This window comes from Panicum hallii, chromosome 2, assembly GCF_002211085.1.
Source record: "Panicum hallii strain FIL2 chromosome 2, PHallii_v3.1, whole genome shotgun sequence".
NCBI classification, from domain to species: domain Eukaryota; kingdom Viridiplantae; phylum Streptophyta; class Magnoliopsida; order Poales; family Poaceae; genus Panicum; species Panicum hallii.
The window spans coordinates 55,423,377-55,446,221 of NC_038043.1; the positions used below are offsets into that span (position 1 = coordinate 55,423,377).

The 22,845-nt window shown below is 45.4% G+C and overlaps 3 protein-coding genes, 1 long non-coding RNA gene and 1 pseudogene across 5 annotated transcripts; 3 read left to right on the plus strand and 2 right to left on the minus strand.

Annotated features, from left to right (window-relative positions):
• The first annotated feature begins 72 nt into the window (after positions 1 to 72).
• On the plus strand, positions 73 to 2,571 carry LOC112880529. Its single transcript, XR_003226351.1, has 3 exons — positions 73 to 209; positions 308 to 911; positions 996 to 2,571. It is a non-coding gene; the product is annotated as an uncharacterized LOC112880529 (long non-coding RNA).
• A 2,736-nt stretch (positions 2,572 to 5,307) lies between these two features.
• LOC112879295 (protein N-lysine methyltransferase METTL21A) lies at positions 5,308 to 8,828 on the minus strand. Its single transcript, XM_025943518.1, has 8 exons — positions 8,651 to 8,828; positions 8,485 to 8,552; positions 7,789 to 7,908; positions 7,640 to 7,713; positions 7,257 to 7,308; positions 7,088 to 7,189; positions 6,879 to 6,987; positions 5,308 to 5,930 (listed from the first exon to the last, which is right to left on the minus strand). Exons 1-8 carry the CDS (start codon positions 8,740 to 8,742, stop codon positions 5,810 to 5,812), a joined length of 738 nt encoding a protein of 245 aa, XP_025799303.1. The 5' UTR covers positions 8,743 to 8,828; the 3' UTR covers positions 5,308 to 5,809.
• A 4,730-nt stretch (positions 8,829 to 13,558) lies between these two features.
• Positions 13,559 to 15,354, plus strand: LOC112881965 (10 kDa chaperonin, mitochondrial-like). Its single transcript, XM_025946900.1, has 3 exons — positions 13,559 to 13,766; positions 14,497 to 14,639; positions 15,111 to 15,354. Exons 1-3 carry the CDS (start codon positions 13,662 to 13,664, stop codon positions 15,157 to 15,159), a joined length of 297 nt encoding a protein of 98 aa, XP_025802685.1. The 5' UTR covers positions 13,559 to 13,661; the 3' UTR covers positions 15,160 to 15,354.
• Positions 15,355 to 15,549: 195 nt separating this feature from the next.
• Positions 15,550 to 20,201, minus strand: LOC112881964. 2 transcript variants are annotated; one of them, XM_025946899.1, is made up of 7 exons: positions 20,030 to 20,166; positions 19,039 to 19,204; positions 18,907 to 18,957; positions 18,789 to 18,831; positions 16,688 to 16,728; positions 16,032 to 16,091; positions 15,861 to 15,937 (listed from the first exon to the last, which is right to left on the minus strand). In XM_025946899.1, exons 2-7 carry the CDS (start codon positions 19,039 to 19,041, stop codon positions 15,878 to 15,880), a joined length of 258 nt encoding a protein of 85 aa, XP_025802684.1. In that variant the 5' UTR covers positions 19,042 to 19,204; positions 20,030 to 20,166; the 3' UTR covers positions 15,861 to 15,877. The 2 variants fall into 2 exon arrangements, with proteins under 2 accessions (XP_025802683.1, XP_025802684.1); XM_025946898.1 differs by lacking the exon at positions 19,039 to 19,204 and having other exon boundaries at positions 15,550 to 15,937; positions 20,030 to 20,201.
• A 292-nt stretch (positions 20,202 to 20,493) lies between these two features.
• On the plus strand, positions 20,494 to 22,057 carry LOC112881338 (annotated as a pseudogene).
• The last annotated feature ends 788 nt before the right edge of the window (positions 22,058 to 22,845 follow it).

Sequence of the window (22,845 nt, forward strand, 5' to 3'; positions counted from 1 at the left end):
TGGGGTGGCACGGCACGGCACAACACACTGTCCATGGTGACATGCACTTCTTTTGTTCTTGGCTTTGTTGCCATCTGCTTGGTTTGGTCGTCACTCATCACCTTAGTCCGAAGCTAGCACAAAACATACCAGAATTATTTACCTTGATTTTTTCAAAATCATTACATTTCCTCTGAACATTTGCCACGAAACAAGTCCAGGCACAGAGGGTGAGCTCAGCCAGCTAGGAAAATATTACTGCTACTTCATTTCAAATACATGCCAAAACTTGCAAATGATGGTTCTGATCTCCTGCTGCTTGTTGCAGAAATGTACAGGGTGAGAATTTGTGGCGCTGTCTCGCTGTCACTGTAGCCTTCTCCCCTGTTCGTCCTCTCTTCCCCCCAAAAGGCCACGAGCACAGGCTGTCCTTGTGAGCTCCTCCTCCAACCTCCTAAAGAATTGAGCAGGAGGGGGGCGGAGTAATGGAGGCATCAATGCCGCTTGCGGAGTACGCCCCCACCTTTCCGTGTGGTGCTTCATCCATCGCCTCCGGCTCCGCGAAGCAAGTTGACTTGTAGACATGGATTTGGGATCTCTGGTTTGCGCTTCAGATCTGACCGGCTTCTCGCCGCCCTCCTGTCACTGTAATCTTTCGTCAGAGTTTTGACTGGCGAGGCTGCCATCTCTTTACTACTGGTTTAACAGTGTGCTAATGAGGCAGGTAAATGGAAGATTTGTCTACATCTCTTCAGACGTCAGATGGATTAAGATCGCTACCCTGTGTAGGATAAGAGATTTCAGTAATGCCTTTTGAGCTAAGGTGTTACTATCCAGTCTTCGTCAGTCCAATATTTGAGTTAAGCTCATTTTCAAGTTATCAAAGGATGCTTAACAAATGCAATCAGCTTTTAACTCGAATATTGTGGAGGGTAAGAACCTCCTCTAATCATCCTATGTTTTGAAATAGTGTGCTACTGGTACCTACATTCTCTCCACCCATCTGATTGAAGCAGTGCCTCCCCTCCGCATTGGGTGAATGGGTGGATGATTGAGCAAGGCTGCTTCAGCTTCAGCTCCAAACAAAAAGAAGAAACAGGCAGGTTCAATATGGAATTGTCCAATTCCATTGTCCTCTCTGCTGCGCTGCACACTCGCATAAACAAAAAAAAGCTTGGAGTCAGTATTATATGTATGTTGGGACTAGGGTCGCCACCTGCTTAATTTCAGGTTTGGGCCCATCCATCCAGCATCATTAGTCCATGGCATTCAAACTCACGTACTGCTACTTGACAGTTTCCTTCATTTTGTTTTGCTCAACAGCATGTACTACCACTGTATAAACTACTAGGCGTGCATCTGATCAGGCACTAGAAATCAAGGGAGTTACATGGGTAACTGAAACTAGTGAGATGCTAGTGCTTGTTGCCATTGCTGGCATGGGGCACTGTGGCCATTCACATTCACCAAATCCCAGATGAGCCAAACAAATAGGGCCCTCCTCCTTGTTCTAAACAAGCAATGAGAGAACGACATTGCTTTCATCACCCACTAACTGCTCAAGCAAATTGCTCCACCAATTTGCCTGGATGCACTTTCTGGGGAATTGCCGACTGAAAAGCTAGGGCAGATTTTGGGGACAATTCAGTTGAGGAATAAAGAGAACCACCATATCAAAACGACAGGCTTACATATAGCATACTGATGAAGATTCATGAAAATTTATTCTTGTTTTGCACTCTACATTGATCCTTGGTCCAGCTGGTCATTAAGATATGGATTGGCACGGTCCAAGATATAGCCCTGCTCAGATTCCCTGATAAAATAATGCTTTGCGGTTGGGTCCGATCCAAGTTGTTTATGCAGGTCTAGAACTCATGATTTCGTGAGCTCTGAGGGTACTAACCTGAGTTTAATGCAGCAATCATCTCGCCCCCGAAAGAGTGAGCATATATTTCTACTCACAGAATTTTGTTGCTACCGTTGGACCTTGAAATATACTGTTTCTGAAGCTTTTTGGAAACCCTGACATGATGCTTCTCATCTCTTCAGCTTTCCTACCATCTTTCTTTCTTTGAGCAGGGCAGCGTTTGCATTGCTACCAAGGTTCTCACAACTGATGTATAGTATTTTTCTACAAAGTGAAATAGTTTTTTTTTCTACCAGGTGAAAGTACTTGCAAGAGAAGCAAACACATGAAGAAAGTAAACACAAAAAAAGGTAGTTAGGCGAGGATACAATAAAGATACAGGAACATGGGCTAACATGGACCAGGGCTACTTTCATGCCATTGCAAGAAATCCCCTTTGCAGATGAGCCATGCGATCCTTCTGGATTACACATAAGCTCCTGCTTTGATTGCAACCATTTCAGTATCTGTCATCATCTGCGTGGCAGTGCAGCCTCTGTTTTTGCTTTCATTTTTCTTTGGAGTAGAAAAACAGTGGTGAGATAGTCCAAACAGGAAGCAACCATGTTACATTACACCAGTAAAATCATCTGCTAGTGGCTCTTGCGCAAAGCAGATGGCATCCTACGAGTAGAAAGCTACCCACTTCATTTCAGTAAATCATTTTCATTGAGACCATACGCTATCCGATGTATATATTTACTATTTTAGGAAAAAGTCGTTTCCAAACTAATTAAGTTAGGCTAAATGGTACTACTTAAGTATACTATCAAATATTAAAATTCAGACACTAGAGTTTAGCAAATTTCAGTCTGATGAGATTTAATTTGATATTATGTCTCATGGCATATGTGTACATACAATTTCAGTCGATTGTCGTTACGCTGCTGTACTACTAAAAACGCGTTAAACAGCTAATAACAATCTTAACACTGCAGCATCAGTACTACACTACTGCCAATCAATGGGCTAACATGTAGATTAAGCAATGCATGCATGACCAGGTATTAAAATCCCAGTTCAAACCTAGCAATCTACCTGTAGCTTTCCTCTACTAAAAAAAAAAAATCTTTCTGTTTGGTTGTAGGCTTGTAGCTGTACCAACTACGGGCACTTCATCAGAGAGGAAGCCATGCATTAGTTGTCCATTCTGATGGACATGTACGCAACTACGCATATATGATACATCCCTGTACAGCAGTACAGGAGAGGACAATACAGCTCATATCAACGCACTGGGGACCCATCAAGTGATGAAGCTCTTTTCAATTCTTCCAACCAGTCCTAACATGCTGCAACGGCTCATTGACCTGTTATTTTATTTTTTATTTTTGCAAGCCGCCATGAATGATGGTTGAGTTGAAACACTCACTACCAAACTGCCAAGAATCATAGCAAAACAACCTCATGCCATGTCAAATCCTCTTCTTGAATTCAGTGGCTTTGTTAAGCACAGCAATTAGGTCAGTTTCTGCCACAATAAACGGCAAAAATCACTTTTCAGGTACTTGCCAGATTGTTTGAGCCCCACAGGTTGGCAGTGTGAGGTCACAAGTTTATGATCACTCTGGCGTTCATGTCATGCCACTATCCCTCCAAAAGCTTACATCTGAATCATACAAATTTCCAGTTCCTCCTATCAACTTCTCCACATTATTTATGTCTATCTCGCCAACTTTTCGATCCAGAACACTGCAAGCATGAGCAAAGACCAGTTTATCAACCTCTTTGACCAACCGGCCGGCGGCCGGCGGCACTGGCTAGCCGGCCGGTAGCCTTTCTGTCGCCATGCCGGGGCCAGCTAGGATTTTGTTGATGAAAACCTCACCTGCACAAATGTATGCATTCTGGTGGCCTGGCCTGGACCAAGCTGTTAGAATAGCAGGGATGGTGCCACCAGCTCCTCATCTGTTTTTAACACTTCCTCACAAATTGACAACTAAACAGAAAGATCTTGCCTGTGCTGATGAGATCAGTCAGTTGGTATTTGGGCATCTGTGTTTGGTACCTGTTACTAGCAGCAGCTACTGGCTACTGCGTGTATGTGCATGGATTTTCTGTGCCTGAATCCCAGACAGGAGGAGGCTGTGTGGCCATTGGGTGAGACAATTCTACATGTAACATTGCATAGGCTTTGTTATCAGGCAACAACTGTACTGTAGTGTAATCCATGCTGCAGAGGAGCCAGCGACCAGGTAGGTGCATGGATCAGTGCATAAACAACAAGCATGTTTGTTATTGAGACAAGCATGTGCTCTTGCATAATGTAATGGCATGGAATTCTCCTCTCATGTGGATTATTATGCACCCAATCATTGGGCAGCCAATCAGCCTCTCTTTATGTGTTTATGCTGTGTTTTGGCAAGGGAATCTCTGCAGCCAGTGCATGGAAAGTGAGTAAACAATGGAAGAAACCCTGTGCAATGGAATGCAATGCTGCAGAAGGCTGGTCTGGTCTTTGGCCTTGCTTGCCATGGCACCCAACTGGTGAAGATAGAGAGATGTCATGGTTGCATCCTTTTCACTTTTGCTTTTAGGCAGTACTCTTCAGTAAATTTTGCTCTTCTTTTTGTGCATCCTTTCAGGTGTTTGGATGGATGCAGCCCTCTTTCTTGGCCTCCTCCTCCTTTTGACCTCAGCTCCAAGCATCGGATGCGGATGCGCTGTAAAAAGGAGAGGCCAAAAGAAACCAATCAGTCATAATGCCTTTGTCGTATGATCTAGAAAAACACACTTCTATATTCAGTCAATCTAGTGGGGCAATATAGATAGATCACATAAGAATGTCTAAACCATACTCCAGTTATTTGTCAGTAACACGTGGTGTTGACGCGTCACTGATAGGTGGGTCCCGATGATGAGAGAATTCGTACGTCATGTGTCTGTGACACTTCGTGTTTCCGAGTCGTAAACTGAAACATGTCCAAGTGGATCTTTAAATGTGTTGGTTGCAGCATCGTGGTTGGAGTGTTGTTGAGCTCCAAAGCACCCATCTTGCATTTGCCACTCGGGCCCCAGTTTCAACTTCCCGTCGCGACATCAATTGTGGTCACGAGTAAAATGGCTGAAAACAATATGCAGAGACTTTGCACTGTCAATGTAGATGATCAAACTCTTGTACAGTTTTTGACATTGTTCGTCATCAGGTCAGGTCCAGACCCGTTCAGATTCCAGCTGAAGCAGTGTAATGCATGCATCACTGTCAGTGCTGTGTGCAACAGACGCGCGCAACAAGATCTGATTCATACATATCATGACCATTTTGGCAGGAGCTTCCGGCTGCGTCCGAGAAAAGCCGATAAAATTGTGGTCCTGGTCCTATGTGTGAGTATGTGACAAGGTTGCATCAGGGAGGCCTTGACAAGCTGTCGCACAAAACTTACAAAGAAAGCAAAGAACCAAAAACAGGCAAAAGAACAAGGCGAAAAATTGGATCCATGTTACATGCTTTGAAGGATGTGCTGAAGGTTTCTGTTCAATCGATGTTTTACATGTTACACCAAGCCCGAGCTCATGGCGATTCAGAGCTTTTCAGAATTCAGACCAGCACCTGAAACTCATATACGATGGCACTGCTTTCAGCAACTCTTTTGTCACAAGAAGTTTCAGAGTGGTCATCTCACTGATAGATAGCCTGAGAAAGTTGTAGCACCAGCGCCCGTGAAGACGCTCCTCATAAGAGAAAAGGATCAAGGCTGTTAAAAGCAGATAACCACACTAAGTCAGCATATGCGTTGAAGCCAATCATCTGTAATGATGTTAACATGGTACTGCTTTATCTTCAGCAGAGATACAACTGCCGCATCTCCAGCTCATCATACATGTCGAATTTTGATTTTCCTGCGACAAGGAACTTCTACAGATCTTCATGACTAATGACCACCGAAGCATTTTGAGAAAGGAGAGTCGAAGGGCAGGGTGTCATTTCAGGGAAATGTCAAATATGACCCCTTCAAGATTTGAGATGGTTGCTCTTGTTCCATCCACTTCTCTAACACACATTCCATGTTTTTCAGCTTCCTTGAGTACTAGCCCATCCATGCTGGTCATCAATGAGAAAAAAATAGCTTAATTAAAAGAAGGCCCAACTTTGTTTTAAAATATTATTACTGAAAAAATAGAGATAGCTCAACAGTTTCTTCCCAGCTGTTCTTGTAATGCAAGCCTTGGTAACAGTAAATTCTGGACATACCAAATAAAATGTGCAGACTATGCTACCAGTTATAATTATCAGTAGATGTTATCTCTAAACTACTGCAAGCCAACCTGTATACCTGTATGCTAAAGAATACAACTGGACACTCATTTTCTGTGCAAGCGAAATGAAAAATCAATTGACGAATATCTCTGACAAGTGACAAGCTGACAAAAGAATGGGTGGCTTACGTATTGTTTATCTGAACTGGCAGGACTCATGCAACTCTATATGACATTCTTTTTCAGTATGCGGTAGCACTGCAACATAGGCAGCATGTGCAGCCTGCTCAATGTTTGGATCCATTATTTATGGATTTGTATAATGTTTCAACTAGTTGGAGATATTGTACTTCTCCCTTCCACCCTCTGTTGTATTCTGCGAGCTACCTACAATTTTCTGATCTAACTGGTGTATGAATTACCCATGGGTGCCCTCATTTCAGCTGCCTTTTCTGAAGTGGTTCAAAACTCTGGCGTAATGTCATTCTGTTAACTCATACATGTATAGATAAGAAAACCGGAAAATTGGCAAACCAAACGTACAGGAATTTGACTCAAATGTTCCTATTCTTCATGCACTAAGCAAATAGAAGTCAAATTAGACGCTACAAAATAATCAACTAAAGGTCAGTTATGATTTGGATTACAGTTGGGCAACTGGGACAATCCCAAATTCATCTTTATAACATGGAAAATCATGATGGACAGCATTTGCCAATAACTCTTATTTGGAGAAAAAAAAACTCTATCTACTTAATACACATGGGAAGAAGACTATTGAGAAAATACGTACACTTTAGCTCGTGATACATAAGCCAATATGAATCTGCAGTTACCGGTTTGAGTACGAATAATCCTCTCTACAGTATCAAAGAGGCAGGAAATGCTAGATTGCTGGAAGCTTTCTGCGAGTCAAGGTCCACAAGATGCAAGAATTGAAATTTGAAATATTACAAATGAATAAAAGAAAAATACAGTTAGGTAGGAAATTTTCAAGGATATAAATATCAGCTCCAAGAACAACATCAAATCCACCAGGATGTTTTTCAATAATACTGCTTATGTGATCGGAGTTCCCCCACTCTAGCTTCTCAGCTGTCAACACTGCAATAAAAGTACTATTTTAGATCTTATTTCGAATTCCACTTTGTTGAATTTAAGGAGTGCTAACCTGCATGTGCATTTTCAGAACATGACTGCAACTCTATATTTTTCTTTATAATCTGCAAAGTCATTCTTCAGCATAAATATACGTGACACTTGAATTGAATTGTAAAGAATGATGCAAGTATAAAACAATGAATGCATCATTTTTGGTCTACTGGACTTATAACATTTAAACATAAGCTACATTGGACATATGGTGATACGGGATGCGGTAACTGTTGCCATACAGGTGGGAAACTGTTCCTGCCTGTCTATTGTAACCTGTATGCATTTACCTACAAATACAGAGTTGCTAAAGTAAAGCAAATATCCAATGGTATTTTGTTCTATAACTTCTCTTTGAAACTGAGGGATCAGTGAATGAATTTCTGAAAGTTTGAACCTTGCCTCAAGAACTTCATCATTGTGGTCAGTCAAGACAACCCTTTCGCAGAAACGGCTGCACAATATGCCAGTAATGCCTACAGACAAGTCACAGCATAATCAGCTTTAATACGATCACAAAATGAAGGGGACATGACAGGGAATTCTCTCACCAATCCCAGATCCTAATTCAATAACTGAACATCCCTTTACATTTTCAGGGTGTTCAGATAGATAGTTGTTCATTAGGACTGCACCTGGCCACACTAACTGTCCAGTAAGATCATAATCAGCTGCACCAATTATTACAATGTCTGTGAGTAGCGCTGACATGGCAAGGAATCAACAATAAATGGCATTATGTACTGCGAGGAACCCACCAACATAACTAATGTGGTGTTGTTGAATGGAACTCAGGCATAGCATGCCAAGATTTATCTTTAAGTTGACTTCTGTCTATAAAAGAAGGCATGTTGGGATCGAATAAGACATAAAAGTCATGTACTGACAGGAACTCAGAATTGCATCCTTCATTTGTTTGATCATGAGGAATGTGAGCCTTTTGGTATCCTCATGTCACGTACTAGAATGTGAGCCTTTGCAGAAGTCGATACTAAACAGTAAGCATGGTGATCCAGTAATAACTAACAGCCAGTCATCATGCACGGCGCCCATATTCTATTTCTAGCTCCACAGTTGCAGGCCAAAGTAGATTTTCCCTAGATGATCTAGTAATTACTAAAAGATATCCAATGAGCAGGATATTAAACTATCAATTGACCAGTGAAACAACTTCACCACTCATTTTCCAGAACACAAATCCGTTGCTTAGCAAGAAAAGAAGTGTAGGACGAGCAAGAAGCACTAACTGGAAGCGGCCCGGAGGCAGAGCAGGCGCAACTCATGTGAACCGAAAGTGAAGGTCGTCATCTCGTAGCTGCCCGCATCGACGAACCCAGCAAACGAAATCAATCATCAGTTCGCCACCACGCCAACGCATAGAACAAACCGACAGGCAACGAAAGACACGCGTACCTGCGGTCGACGAAGAAGGACGGATCCAGGCAGACTATATCGTCCTCCTCTTCCTCCTCCTCCCGCTTCCTCGGGCTGCCGGAGTCCGCCATAGCTTACCGCACCTCTCGCCGGCGGCGGCTGAAACTGGAGTGGAGATGTCGCCGCGGCGTCCAAACCTTAACCCACTTGTTGTTGGACTGGGCCGCTGAATCGTGTTGTATAGGCCTATGACGACGGTCTCAAAGCCTGAACAAATGGGCTGTTCTTTAAATGGGCTTTCAACACATACCAAACTGGAATTTTTTAAAAAAAGGTTAAAAAAATTAAAATTTGAAAAAGGGGTGGCGGCTTAGAACAATTCGAAAAATGGGTGCCTCCCTCCCAATCAACGGGCGGGATGAGACATCCCGCCCATCCAACGGGCGGGGGGTCGAAAAAAATTTCGTAGGGGCCTCTTCGCGAAAGTTACGCGACATCCCGCCGTTCCAACGGGTGGGAGGTCTTCCGAGGGGCCTCCCGCCCGTTGGGAGGGCGGAAGGTTCCCCCGAGGGGCATCCCGCCCCCCCCAACGGGCGGGAGGTTCCCCCGAGAGGCATCCCGCCCTTCCAACGGGCGGGATGTCACACCCCCCCAACTATTTAAGCCCCCCACCCATCCCTAATTCTCATAATACTCATCAAAAATCAACAAAAAAGAAAAGAAGGAGAGGAAGAGAGGAGAGGAAGCAGCGAAGCCCTGTCCACACGTCGGTTTGGAGGTATTATAATCGTATAATTATTAATTATTTTTACGAATATTTGTTAGGGTAGTTATACGTAGAATAGTTTTCAGTATTTTCAATAGCTTTTAGAAATATTTGTTAGAGTAGTTCTATTTTAAATAGTTTTGAGTATTTTTAATAGTTTTTAGATATATTTCTTAGGGTAGTTATATTTTGAATAGTTTTTATATTTGCAATAGTTTTCAGATATATTTCTTAGGGTAGTTATATTTCGAATAGTTTTCAGTATTTTTAATAGCTTTTAGAAATATTTGTTAGGGTAGTTCTATTATAAATAGTTTTTAGTATTTTCAATTGTTTTTAGATATATTTCTTAGGGTAGTTATATTTTGAATAGTTTTTATAATTTTAATAGTTTTCAGATATATTTCTTAGGATAGTAATATTTTGAATAGTTCTTAGTATTTTTAATAGCTTTTAGAAATATTTATTAGTAGTATTTTCAATAGTTTTTAGATATATTTCTTAGGGTAGTTATATTTTGAATAGTTTTTATAATTTCAATAGTTTTTAGATATATTTTTAGGGTGGTTATATTTTGAATAGTTTTTAGTATTTTTAATAGCTTTTAGAAATATTTGTTAGGGTAGTTCTATTATAAATAGTTTTTAGTATTTTCAATTGTTTGTAGGAATATGTCTTACGGTACTTATATTTTTTATGCAGATATGGCGCAGACACCGGAGCTCCTTAACGCGAACATCGACGAACGGCACAGGTCGTACCTGGCAGCGGTGGAGGGGCAGGAGCTTCATGAGTTGCGCCCTCGTGTAGCAAAGGAGTTGTTGCACCTGGACGACCGCTGGCTTGACAGGTGATACTTTATATTTTTTTACGAAACTAATTGTAACCACAGTGCAAAATATACAGATTATGTGAGGCTGGTTTGCTGCCACTCGCACGTATGCTTCAGGCCGGTGACGGCCAAGACGGTGGCGCCAAGAAGCGGATGCAGCTGGACCGCTCTCTACTTGCAGCGTTGGCGGACAGGTGGCGTCCGGAGACGCACACGTTCCACTTGCTGTGCGGGAAGATGGCCCCCACGTTGCAGGACGTGTCGTACCTGCTCGGGCTTCCCATTGCGGGTGAAGCTGTTGGCCCGGTTGCCGTGCCACCTTTCTGGAGGGCGGAGCTGCAGGAGCGGTTTGCTCCAGCGAACCCGCCACTTGTTGTGAACGTACCTGATTTGCCCGGCCCCGCCAAGAGTTGGGTAATACAATTTAGGGTACGTCCAATTATTTTTTAATTAATTTAATTGAATCATATGTGACTATCTCTAAGTACTGAACAAATATATTTCAGGCTCAGGATCTGCACCCTCTGGCTGGATAGTACGAGGTGTCTCGATAACTGGAGGCATATCTATTGTGGTTGTTCGGCTGGACTCTTTTCTGCAACTCTACTGGCAATTATGTGGACAAGGTGCTCATGCAATACGCGCGCGCGATTGCGGATGTGGAGCCGGGCCAGGTACCTGGGTGGAGTTGGGGATCGGCAGTGCTTGCTGCCACGTACCGAGGCCTTTGCCGGGCCTGTTTGAAGACGGAGAGGACCGCCGTCATCACAGGCTGCCCACTTCTGCTGCAGCTATGGTCGTACGAGCGATTCGCTATAGCACGCCCCCTAATCAGCGAGGAGCCTTATCCGCCCGAGATGTATAGGATGTGGGACGAGGATAGCCCCACGATAGGTTCGTTTTGGACCGATCGACGGGTAAGGTCTTTAATTTACTGTTGTACATTTCTGTATATGCAAAGTACCGATGCAGTTGTGTAATTTTGCAGATGAGCTAGGCACATCGGCAGGTCCGAAAAGCATATCCGCAGTTCGTGTCCGAATTTGATCGGATGCGGCCACAGGATGTCATCTGGACCCCATACACCGCTGCGGCTATCCAGACACGTGCGCCGCACGAGTTTTCTTCTCTCTGCACACGTGACGAGGAGTACTGGCTCACAAAGTCGAACCTAGTGTTCGATATTCTCGTCGAGCCGTACTGCATCGAGCGTGTGATGAGGCAGTTCGGGCGACGACAGCGCTTTCCTCTCCTACCTCGAGCGTTCCAGGCCGTGCCGCGCAATGTACACGAGTAAGTTTGTGATAACTCGTTTTCTATTAATTATATATTCGTTATCATAAAGTAATGTTGTCTTTCAAATATTTGCAACAGATATTCGCGCAGGGGATATCATGCCAACGAGGTCAACTGGGTCATCAAGCTGCAGGAGTACGTAGAAGGGTCGCTTGACGCACGTGATGATGTGTGGGACGAGGGGCAGCCACACACGGAGGCGTCATACGGCGCATACCTCCGCTGGTACCTCCCTCGCACGCGTCCGTACGTCACTCTTTCACGTATTGATGACGCGGAGCATCAGCACCAGCCGACCATCTCGGACACGTATCCCTCATACCCTGATCAGGCGCAACGTGGCGCGGTACGTCTTTTGCAACTTGAATTATTAAATCTTTTTTATAAAAAATCTATAACAATATTACTCTGCATCTCATTACGTATGCAGATCGATCTGATCAACTTCGCGGAGGTCGAAGCTACATCTCAGATCACGTTGCTTGAACGTGGAGTACGTGTACCGGAGGCACAGTACAAGGACAACTTGCGTAAGATTCAAGACAACTTGACGCGAGCGTTACATACCCTGACGTGTCGCGGCAGAGACGACGTGGGGGCCTCCGGTTCATCTCATGCGTCCGCCCACGTGTACACAGCTGGCCCGTCGACCTCTGCAGCACCGCACGCAGCGTCCAGCGGTACTGCCGCTAGTTCAAGCTGTAAGTCCTTTATAATTGCCATTTCGATCACCTTTGATTTACATGACTAATTTCGTTTCTTTCTATAGTCATGCACTCGACGGCAATGGGACCTCCTCCTGCAAGAATGGAGCCTCAGACGTTTGGCGCCTATGCTCCAGGAACGTCTCTCCCGTCGGGTTCGATGCCAGCTGCACCAGCTGCACCGTACTCTCAGGGCTATGCTCAGCATGCATGGTCGACGGGAGCTCCTGCATACGGTGGTCCATTCGGTGTGCCGGACTGGGATGACTGGGAGGGCGGCTCCGCGCACTTTTGTCGGAGCTGGTGGGCGGCGGCGCCGAGCCTGACATCATTGGTCCATCCCAGACGTATGACGCTCCAGGTGCACAGTCCCAGGATGACCCGTTCACGCCTGCACCTCCTCCGCCTCGTCCTCACCATGCTCCAGATGCATTTACGTACTCGGAGGACCACATACGCCGACGGGCTAGGACTAGGGGGGAGGACCAAGAGAGCGCGAGGTCCGGGACAGGCGGGGTAGATACTTCTGATTCGGTGGACTTTTTATATTTAAACTGTTTTTGTATGATACTATTTTCTTTTTAATTGGTTGATCTATCGTACTATCGTAATATTTGGATTCTACGTTGCAACGTTATCGTTTAACCATTTTCATATGAGTTTTAGATACAGTAATCTTCTTCGTAAAATTGAATTAAAATTTTATATGTATACAAAAGAGTATGGCGAATCAATATTGTATTTGAAAATAGTCTGAATTTAAAATAGATTGTAAATCATAAATTTGAACAAAAAATAACAAAAAAAATAAGCAGTGAACATCCCGCCCTCTGGCCTGGCGGGATGCCTCCCGCCCTCTCGCTGCTGGACGGGATGCTTCCCGCCCTCCGACCGGGTGGGATTCCTGCCTCAGGGACCTCTTCACGAATAAGAAATTTTCTTATTCGTGAAGGGGCCTGCAAATTTTTTTTGGAACATTCCGCCCTCTGGATGGGCAGGATGTCCCCGGCCCCATGCCTCCCGCCCGATCAATGGGCGGGAGGCACCCATTTTTCGAATTGTTCCCAGCTGGCACCCCTTTTCGAATTTTAATTTTTTTAAACTCTTTTTTTAAAAAAACTCTACCAAACTGTCCGTGATGGGCCGAAGAGAAATTCTTGATTGAGAAATAAGTGGGCCATTCCGTGTGCCCGGACACTGGACATGTGGGCCCCTTTACTTTCTTTCAGGCCCGGCCTGCAAGGAACGTTCTAGACGGCACCGGAGAGGCCGAAGCACGTTGCGGCGGTGCGGCGCACGATCTCCCAGGGGCAAGCCCGTATTTTCCACTGCGCTAGCGTCCGGCCATAAAACCCTAAACCCTCCGAGCGGTTGGTGGTGGTGGTGAGGCGAAGGAGAGCGTGGAAGCTTCGAGCATTTTTGCTTGCTGCGCAAGAAGAAGAGAAGGCGGCTATGGCGAAGAGGCTGCTCCCGTCGCTGAACCGGGTGCTGGTGGAGAAGCTGGTGCAGCCCAAGAAGACCGCCGGCGGTATCCTCCTCCCGGAAACATCCAAGCAGGTACTCGCGCGCCTGGCCCATCCCGCATCCCGTCCCCATCTTTGCTACTGCTGCATGGAGTAGATTAGTAGATTGAGTTTCCGTGAATTTTATGTGCGGGATGTTATATCATGGTATCGGGCAAAGTGTTCCGCATCGTGACTTGACGAACTGGCGATTTGGATCTCATTTGTATAGGTTGCAATTAATTGGATAGAATTGGGTCTGAACTGATTAGGTCGAGTGATGACTGCTCAGGCTCAGGCTCAGGCTCAGGCTGCAATTCTTAACAATTGTGTTACCTGAGCGGTAGGAATTTGATTGTGCAAGTGGACATCTGATGTATGTAGACTAAGGGTTGGTTTTTATTTTATTCGCACTTTTCAAATTAGCATGATATAAGGCTAGTTGCAGTTTTACACTGTTCTTGCCCATTGATTTTGACCACATTGTCCCATGTATTCAATTAATTGAGTTATGCTAATGTTTTGAAGTGTAAAATCAATCCGTTTCCTGATAATGGTTCTGTGAGAATAGCTGTCTGGTGTGTTTCGTTCAAATAATGGTTTTATTGTATATGTAAGATTTCAAATGCTAGATGGCTAGTTGCAATTTCACGCTGTGTTCTTTGCCATTGCTGCTGACAAATGAGCACACAATTAGGGTGTGTGTTCAACTGTAATAATGAGTTATGCTATCGATTTGACGTTTAGAATCAATTCATCACTTGACAATTTTGCTCCGGTTGCAGCTGAATGCTGCCAAAGTGGTGGCTGTTGGCCCTGGTGAGCGTGACAGGGAGGGTAAACTGATCCCTGTTGCTCTGAAGGAAGGTGACACTGTTCTCCTGCCTGAGTATGGTGGAACTGAAGTCAAGCTTGCTGCTGATAAAGAGTAAGTGAATTGTTCCTCCTTCCTTTTGTGGTTGTATAAATGGTTTCCTGCCCTTCTGCGTTAACTAAGCACCATAATGTCCAAACCGTCATGCTACATGGACAATTTACATCTTGCAAGTTGCAATAGTGTTTTACCTGTTTTCTGAAATGGTATGGATTGATGTGCTGAAGGGATGCAACTTTGGTATGAAATCATGATGTTTTTTGTTTTTATTATTATTATTATCATTATATATATATATCAATGTTGTAATTTTGTTAAATGTGTTGCTTGGTATTGTCTCTGTCATAAACCGGGTGTGCATATTACATTGCTGATGTTCTACTGTTAGCATCTTTGTAGCTAGATTACAAATATTTCATCTTTCTAACCTCTGAGTGGAAACTGGCAACACATTCTGTTATTCACATTTATTCATGGTTTTTTTCTGTTTAGGCTCTGACATGCTACTGCTGAAAAAAATTCCAGGTACCTCCTCTTCAGAGAGCATGACATCTTGGGTACACTCGTGGACTGATTTGAGACAATCAGGAAACTCATCACTAGTCAGTCTATTGTGAGAGATGTTTTAGGTTTTGATGCTACAAAACAATCCTTGAAAAATTCACGTGATGATGTCATAGAATTTTGTGGTGAACATCGTTAACTGGATGAAAATGTTTCTGTTGAGATGCAGTTGAGTAATCTTCACCATCTGAAGTGGTGCCAATAATTTGTTGCGCTCCATTTCCCTGCTTGCAATGTTTACGTTGGATGTTCATTGGATGGATTGCTATTGCTTGCTTTGTGATCCTTTGCTTCTCAAAGGCTTTTCTGTTGCTATTTTATTGTTGATTCCATGGTTAGGGAGTTGGGCTACCTGCGGGTTATCGAGTTGATGCATATAAACATCTTCACACAATTGCAATTTCACCGATGCTCAAGCATGAATGGATTTTGATATGCCGAGTCTCCCGTTCTCGGGGAATTCAAGGTTAATCGACAACTCCAAACACATGAGTTGAATTGAGCTATGTCCTCTTTGAATGGTAGGAATGCAGGGTAAAACAAGCCAACAAAAAATGTAGCCAACCAATCAGCGACATCGCCTGTCTGCAAAGATGTCAGGCTCAAGTATCCAAGGTCCCAGACGACCAAAGACTCAACAGCATCAACTACTTCCAATCAATCGCATCGGATCATTGGCACCTGCGGATCTTTAAGCAGCATCTGTCTATAGTTTCATCATGGCATCATCAACTCTCATACGCACTTAAAAACTTCTTAGCGGCATCCAGATTCAGCTCTTTGTAAACCTGCACGCACATGGAACAGTACCATCAAATTGACTTCAGAGTGTTTGAATAGATGTTGGTATTAAACTGGTGAATGGGATAGGCAAGTCAGTACAAGTTTCTCATGAGCTTCTTCAAATGCCTTGCAGAAGAACTCTGCCTTTGTTGCTCCAATCTGCAAACACGGGCAACGAAACTATTAAAACCACTATTAAACTCCATCGGTTGCTGTTAACACCTTTCTAATTTGTATGTTTCCACCAATTAAATAATATATGGAAAAGAACGTATTGCCCTTTCACAGCGTGTGCCAATAGCTCTTTGCTACCCAATCCTTAAATAACATCTCTCAACACTTGGCCACTCAGACCATCTGGTGCTCCACCAGCATAAAGACTCAGTTCACAACTTCAGTGGTGAGAAAAGAATATGGGGTGGTACAAAGGAGTAGCATAGCAGCAATTGAAAGCAGCAATTGGCTTCAATTGAACTAGGTCTTAGTGGAGATATTAACGAGATGTTAATAGCAATATGACAGAAATGGTATTTTCCTTTAAGTTTGGATCATTCTGGTGATATTTAACTGAACTGACAAGATTCAGTGTTTTCCAAACATCGGAGATTTTGATCACGTGGACCCATTTTTTGTGCCTTAATTTATTCCTCCTAATATAATAGACCTAAACGACATATAATACTACTCGATGTTTTAAGACATTTCAAAATTGTATTGAGTTGCTAGCTTCCTGATACTGGGAGAAATATAGGTACCTTTTTCTCAGCAGCCATCTTCAACTTCTGCATAAACAGATCTGTGAAACACGAAAGAAAATCAGTCAATTATATTACTACGTTATGGCATAGTGGAACATAATTGGATGTATTCTCTAATTGTTACTTGAATGCAGCACATAAAGAAAGTGTGTCTCTGCCATTACTAAATCCCAAAGTTGTCATTGCCCTTCATACACTGTTCGCTTCATTCAAGGGACAGCAATGACCTCAATTCATATTGAAAAAATGAGTGGCTACCCAAGAGAAAATGTATTTGTGACTAGGTAATTGACACTGAATGCACATCTCCATATCATTTTATTTCATTTCTTCTATTCATCAATACAACTGCATTGAGTAGTGCTTAAATGCTAACTCCTTTCCATAATTGATATGCAAGAGAATGTATTAAGCATGCAGTGTTTCCTCTTCACCATGGTGGGGATTTTCTAGCTGGCTTATATGGGGTTATGGCTTGCATCAATGCGTCAGCACATTATGTGTGGATCAAATTGTGTTTTAGTAATTGATGGATTGTGTGGTTGCAAATCAGTTTGCTATTTCGGAATAGTGATTATATATCTACTGCCTTCACCAAAAAAAGGAAATTGAATTGTTGAATGTGTCATGGAAAAGAAGTTGAACTGGGTTCTAAGCAGTCACTGTCATCAAATGCTCCCTCCATTCTCATATGATGGGCACATTTTCTCTTGGTTCAATGACCAAGGCAAACGAGTGTGCTTATCATCCCATTTACTTCCGTCATTAGTTTTCCTCGTAAAAACCAGCTGCTTAAATTCGCGACGCTTCGGTGTCCATGCCAAACCGCCCCCATCCAACGTGCATGCAAAACGATTTTGCATCCCGTGCGCCCTTCTTTCCTTTTCTCCACGATGGGAACGTTTCTTTCCTTTTCGCGCGCTATTCTTTCCTTCCTGCGCGCTATTCTTTCCCCCCTGTGCGCTAATCTTTCCTTCCTGCGCGCTGCTTTTCCTTTCCTTTTCACCAAAACAATCCCGCCTAACGGCCTAAGCTGATTTCGTTTTGAATCCAAATATCGAAACTGATGGATCACCATCTATATATACAGGTCGCCATGCCCTCAGTCATTCTCCTCCGATCCCTTCCTCTGTCAGTCACCAAATAGGGAAAAAAATGGCAGCACAAGGGTTAGACCTTAATGCTGAGCCACCCATAGATTGGGATCAAATTGGTGACTGGGATGGTCCTGCTAATGAACTCGACTATACCATGGTGTGGTCTGATGAAGGTACTTGTTGATTTTTGTTTACTTTTGCTCAATTTTAATACCATAAGGGCATCAACGGGGTCGATCTCATTCTTGACCAAAGGTTCTGCAACAGCACCATGGAAGACGTTGCTCTCGGCACCGGCAACAGTGTCGACGTCGACGACGCCGAGGGAATCAGGCACTTCTGTCTCGCCGGCGAAGGTGTCGAGCACGACATGGACGTCATTGGAGTCGTAGATGACAGCCTCAATGCCATGGCCATGGCGCTCAGCATCCTTGTCTGCTTCCATGGCGACGAGTTGCAGAGGGAGCCGGTGAGAAGGGAAACGGGAGAGCTGAGAAGAAAGATGGGCTAGCAGTGCAGGTCAACGGCCTAACAGATGCAAAGAGTGGTACGGAGTAAATACGAGACGGCGGGCTGCATCCCTCACGAGGCGTCGTCCAGTATATATGCCGATCATATGTGAAAAAATTTTCTTTTGAAATGTGCCCATCATATGAGAATGGAGGGAGTATCAACATCTCAGTTAGTTGCAAATAGGGAGCAAATCCAATGAAGATTGTGTATTCATAGCCTATCATGGATTAGAAGAATTGAGGCTAAAGAGGATAGTCAATGATGCAGGGGCATATGCTATAATTCTAAGGCTTCTAGGAATGGCGGAACACCAATAGTCACTGCCCACTGGATTCAAATGAAAAGGAATGAAGAGCGAACAGCAGCCTTTGCCTCTACACGATACAGCAGATGATAGGCTTCCATCATATGGATGACAATTTCTCGTTTCGCAAAAAAATTCTAGTCTAAATTTGTTGAGATAAGAAACAAACTATCAGCTCACGTACCTTCTGCACCAGACGAATCCTTTTTATTGCCTTTTGTTGCCTCCTGCAACCAATGGCTTCATTAGCAATACTTAACAAGTATAATCAGGTAGCATCCAGATAACTAAATTAAACTCACCTGAACTCGTGATTGCTGTCTAGTCCCTCTGCTTGATGTTCCAGGCTCAGCCTACATTTGGCAAGAAAAGTTTGCATCAGCTCATGGTCAATTGGTCACAAGAAGGTCTGCAAACAGGAAATAAGCATTAACCATAATTATTTCAGCTACTTCTGCAATGGGGCATCCACCGTAAGTGCTTGTGATTCCATATATATTTACTTATACTTTTGTGCTTATTAATACTGATCAGCCCACTTTTCTATTTAGACATATGAGCATGCCCGCTCCTCCATGTAATCATCTCTCAACCACAAGCCTTCAGATCAAATAGGAATAAACATTCATGCCATACATGTAGCTCAATGCAGAGATGAGAGCAACTAGTCAATCTCTACCTGAAAGTTTGTAGCTAATATTTGTCCAATTACATTATGAGGCTAATAATAGCCAGTACTTAAATGGCATGGGAAGCATAATCGCAGGGATGGCTACCACTTCGCCCAATCTAAGACTAATATTAGCCTACTTATCTTGAAAGGCTAGGAGCAACAGACTAAATTTGGAACTGCTTTTAAAGTTATTCTAACTCTTAGGCATAAAATGTTTAAGAAGCTACCATTTTCCATTCTACAGGGGATTTCTTTGTTAGAGAGAAAAAATGAGCAATCCCCTGTTCCGGCACGAGGCTAGAACTCACTTCTTTTGTCTCTTCACCTCGATATTTCATCCTACAAGAATAGTAAGGGAATTTATGTTAAAGGCTGCCACTGTGCTATCGTCTTTTACATCCTCTGGCATCATCCTCCATGGCCCTCTCCCACAACTATTTCTGCCAACATCTTGTCGATTTCAGAAGCCAGACTGCACCTTGTCCAGCGCACAACAGCTAACTGTGCGTTGCAACAGGAGAAGAGATGATTCCGCTACCCCGAATTCCCCAATCCGGTGCCACCATCCCAGCACGCCGCCACAACCAACTGTCAATCGACGGACGCCAGAACCGCGAATTGGGAGGCCCGCCCCCTAATCAAAACTCCTTAAACCTCGCGAGATCCACCTTGGCAGCACAGCACAGCACACCGATCGCCCCTCGCGTTGGGGGAAAACGAAGGATAGGGGCCTGGAGAAGAGGGGGCCTTACGCAGTAGTCGCGGGACCGGACGACGGGGAAGAGCTCGAGCATGCGCCGGAACTCCTTCTCGTCCATGGTGGGTGCGCGCGCGCCGTCTCCGGCAACCCGCTGCTCGCCGGCGATGTGGATGCGAACACGGCTTGGTCCCGAACCCGCAGCTCTTCGCTTGGGCTCAAGACGAGAAACAACGCATAGACGGGCCCGACGATGACTTGCCGCAATTAAATCGGTCCGAATAGACCAGCCCACCCAGTGCACTTAGGGCCCGCCAGAATTACCTTTTGGAGTTGTGGGCTCTCAGTTTGTGGCCCAGGCGAAGTGCGACTTTCCTGAGTTCTGACTCGAAAAAAGAAAAGGATTCTTATTTTTCTCCCCAGGTCGCAAAGCTACTTTAACAGAGACGACGAATTCACGCTCCTCGCATAGTTGCCTAATCGAATAATTAATTAAGGGATCGCGATCCAGACGAGCAGATGGGATCTCCTGCATCTGTCAAGGCGGATGATGCGGCCCAACAAAATCGTTCTTTATTTGACCTAATCTGTTGCTGAATTATCAAGAGAAATGCAACGCACGAGGAGACAATAATATATACACATCTCGATTATTTTCTCGACATCTCGTGTAGGACAGACTGCGCCACGACGCACGCATCGTGAACCCTGCGTGGCTACATTTCAAACGCAGACGCTTCTCAATCATACGCCAACACGCCCTGCCGGGTTCTCGTCGGCGACCGCTCCGGAGGCCCGGACGCCATATTTAAACGCAACCGCCCGGTAGCTTCTGCATCCAAGACGGCTGGGGAAAGCACACGGCCGCCGGCCGGCGAGGCCTGCTCGCTAGCTCCATGTATCTTCGCGGCACGGCGGAGGCGGCGGCGCGGCTGTGGCTGCCGCCGCGGCGGCTGTTCCTCCGGCGGCAGGGGCGAAAGGCAGTACCAGCGGCTGCTACGCCCGTCTCTTCGCGTTCGGCGACTCGCTGACCGACACGGGCAACTTCATCAGCTACTCCGCCGCGCCGGGGCCCGTCGCGCGGCTGCCCTACGGCGAGACCTTCTTCCACCGCCCCACCGACGGCCGCCTCATCGTCGACTTCATCGGCGCGCGTGTTCGTTGCTCTGTCAGTTCGTTCGTATATGAGATCAACTACACGCATGCATGCGCGCCGAGGAGACTGATGACGAACGCATAGATGCATGGGTGCAGTGGAGAGGCTCGGGACCCCGTACTGGCCGCCGTACTTGGCCGGGAAGACGGCGGAGGACTTCCGGTACGGAGCCAACTTCGCGGTGGGGAGCGCCACCGCGCTGAACCAGGACTTCTTTAGGAAGAAGCACCTCAACGTCGACCAGATCACGCCATACTCCCTCGCCGTGCAGATCGGCTGGTTGGATCAAACCCGTGGTGCCCCTTGTCATTAGGTCCATCGTGTCATCCTTGGAGGCTCTGATTCAGCTCGGCGCCAAGACGCTGTACGTGCCGGGTATCTTTCCGCTGGGTTGCATGCCCCGGGTTCTCTTCCTTTTCCGCGACAGCGCCACCGGCGGCTAGGACCCGGCCGGCCACCGGCTGCCTCCGGGAGCTCGACGACCTCATCATCTTCCACAACACCCTCCTCAAGATGAAGCTTGCAGAACTCCGCCGCACCCACCCGAGAGTCTCCATCACTTACATTGACTACTACGGTGAGGTCCTCGACATCGTCACCTCCCCGAGGTGGTACGGGTTTAACGAGCGCACAGTGTTAGACGCCTGCTGCGGCGGCGGTGGGCTGCATAATGCAAACTTTACCGTGCATTGGACGGAGCCGGGCGCTGTGCAGTGCGTCGACGCGGCTAGGTACGTGTCGTGGGATGGGCTGCACACGACGGAGGCAGTGTACCGGATCATGGCCCATGGGATCCTGGACGGTCCATTCGCGATGCCTCCCATTATGTCCGGCTTCAAAGGATTGATCGTTGCCGTGGTGCATCTCAGGATGGATGCGGATCAAATCCCTTCTTGTAATGCGAGTCATGAAATTGTCTCCTCTTAATTTCAAAGTTGTTGTTTTTTAAAATTTAGTACCGAAGCAAACGCTCATATGTACACATGCAAACTCATCTTTATAAATACACACATAAACGATACTAGCTCTATGAGCACCTTCGAAAATTCAGGAGAGAATACCCCCAACCCTCCAAATAGAGAACTGTTTTCTTCACCATTATTTTCCCCTCGTCGAGGAGGTAGTTCCTCTGGCTCAGCTTTTCACCGACTCGCCAGCTCCCGTGCTCGGCTCATCTCTTCACACGGCAAATCGCCATCCTCTCCGGCCAACCGCGCCACTCCGATTCGATGAGAAATGCGCCAAGGCACCGAGAGCGGCTTCAGGCGAACCGAAGAGCACCGCACACAGCAGGTAGGTCGATCAGCAGCAACTTGCTGCGTTCTGCACGTCGAGGTCCGTCCACAGTCCACTGCTATCTAGCGACCGGCGGTATGGCGAATTGAAGGCTCCGCCGTGGCCTGTAGCTGCTCGCCGCTGCCTTCTTGACCGCCGTGGCGTCAGCGTCAGCGACAGAGCCGCCAATGGATGTTGCATACTTCTCCCTCAACGCACAGCTGCAATCGAGTCAAAACACTGCATTTTCTCGCTCGTCTCTTTTTTTTCCCGACGGAGAATCATTCACTACGGCTGTTCTCAGTTGACTCTCTGATCCGTGTACATCGTCTATCTGTTTAGCTCTAATCTTCACCAACCAGCAGCTCCCAATCACATCACATCCATGAATCCATCTCGCTCGAAATCTCCTAAGCTATCCACGCCTCCTTTTCTTTATC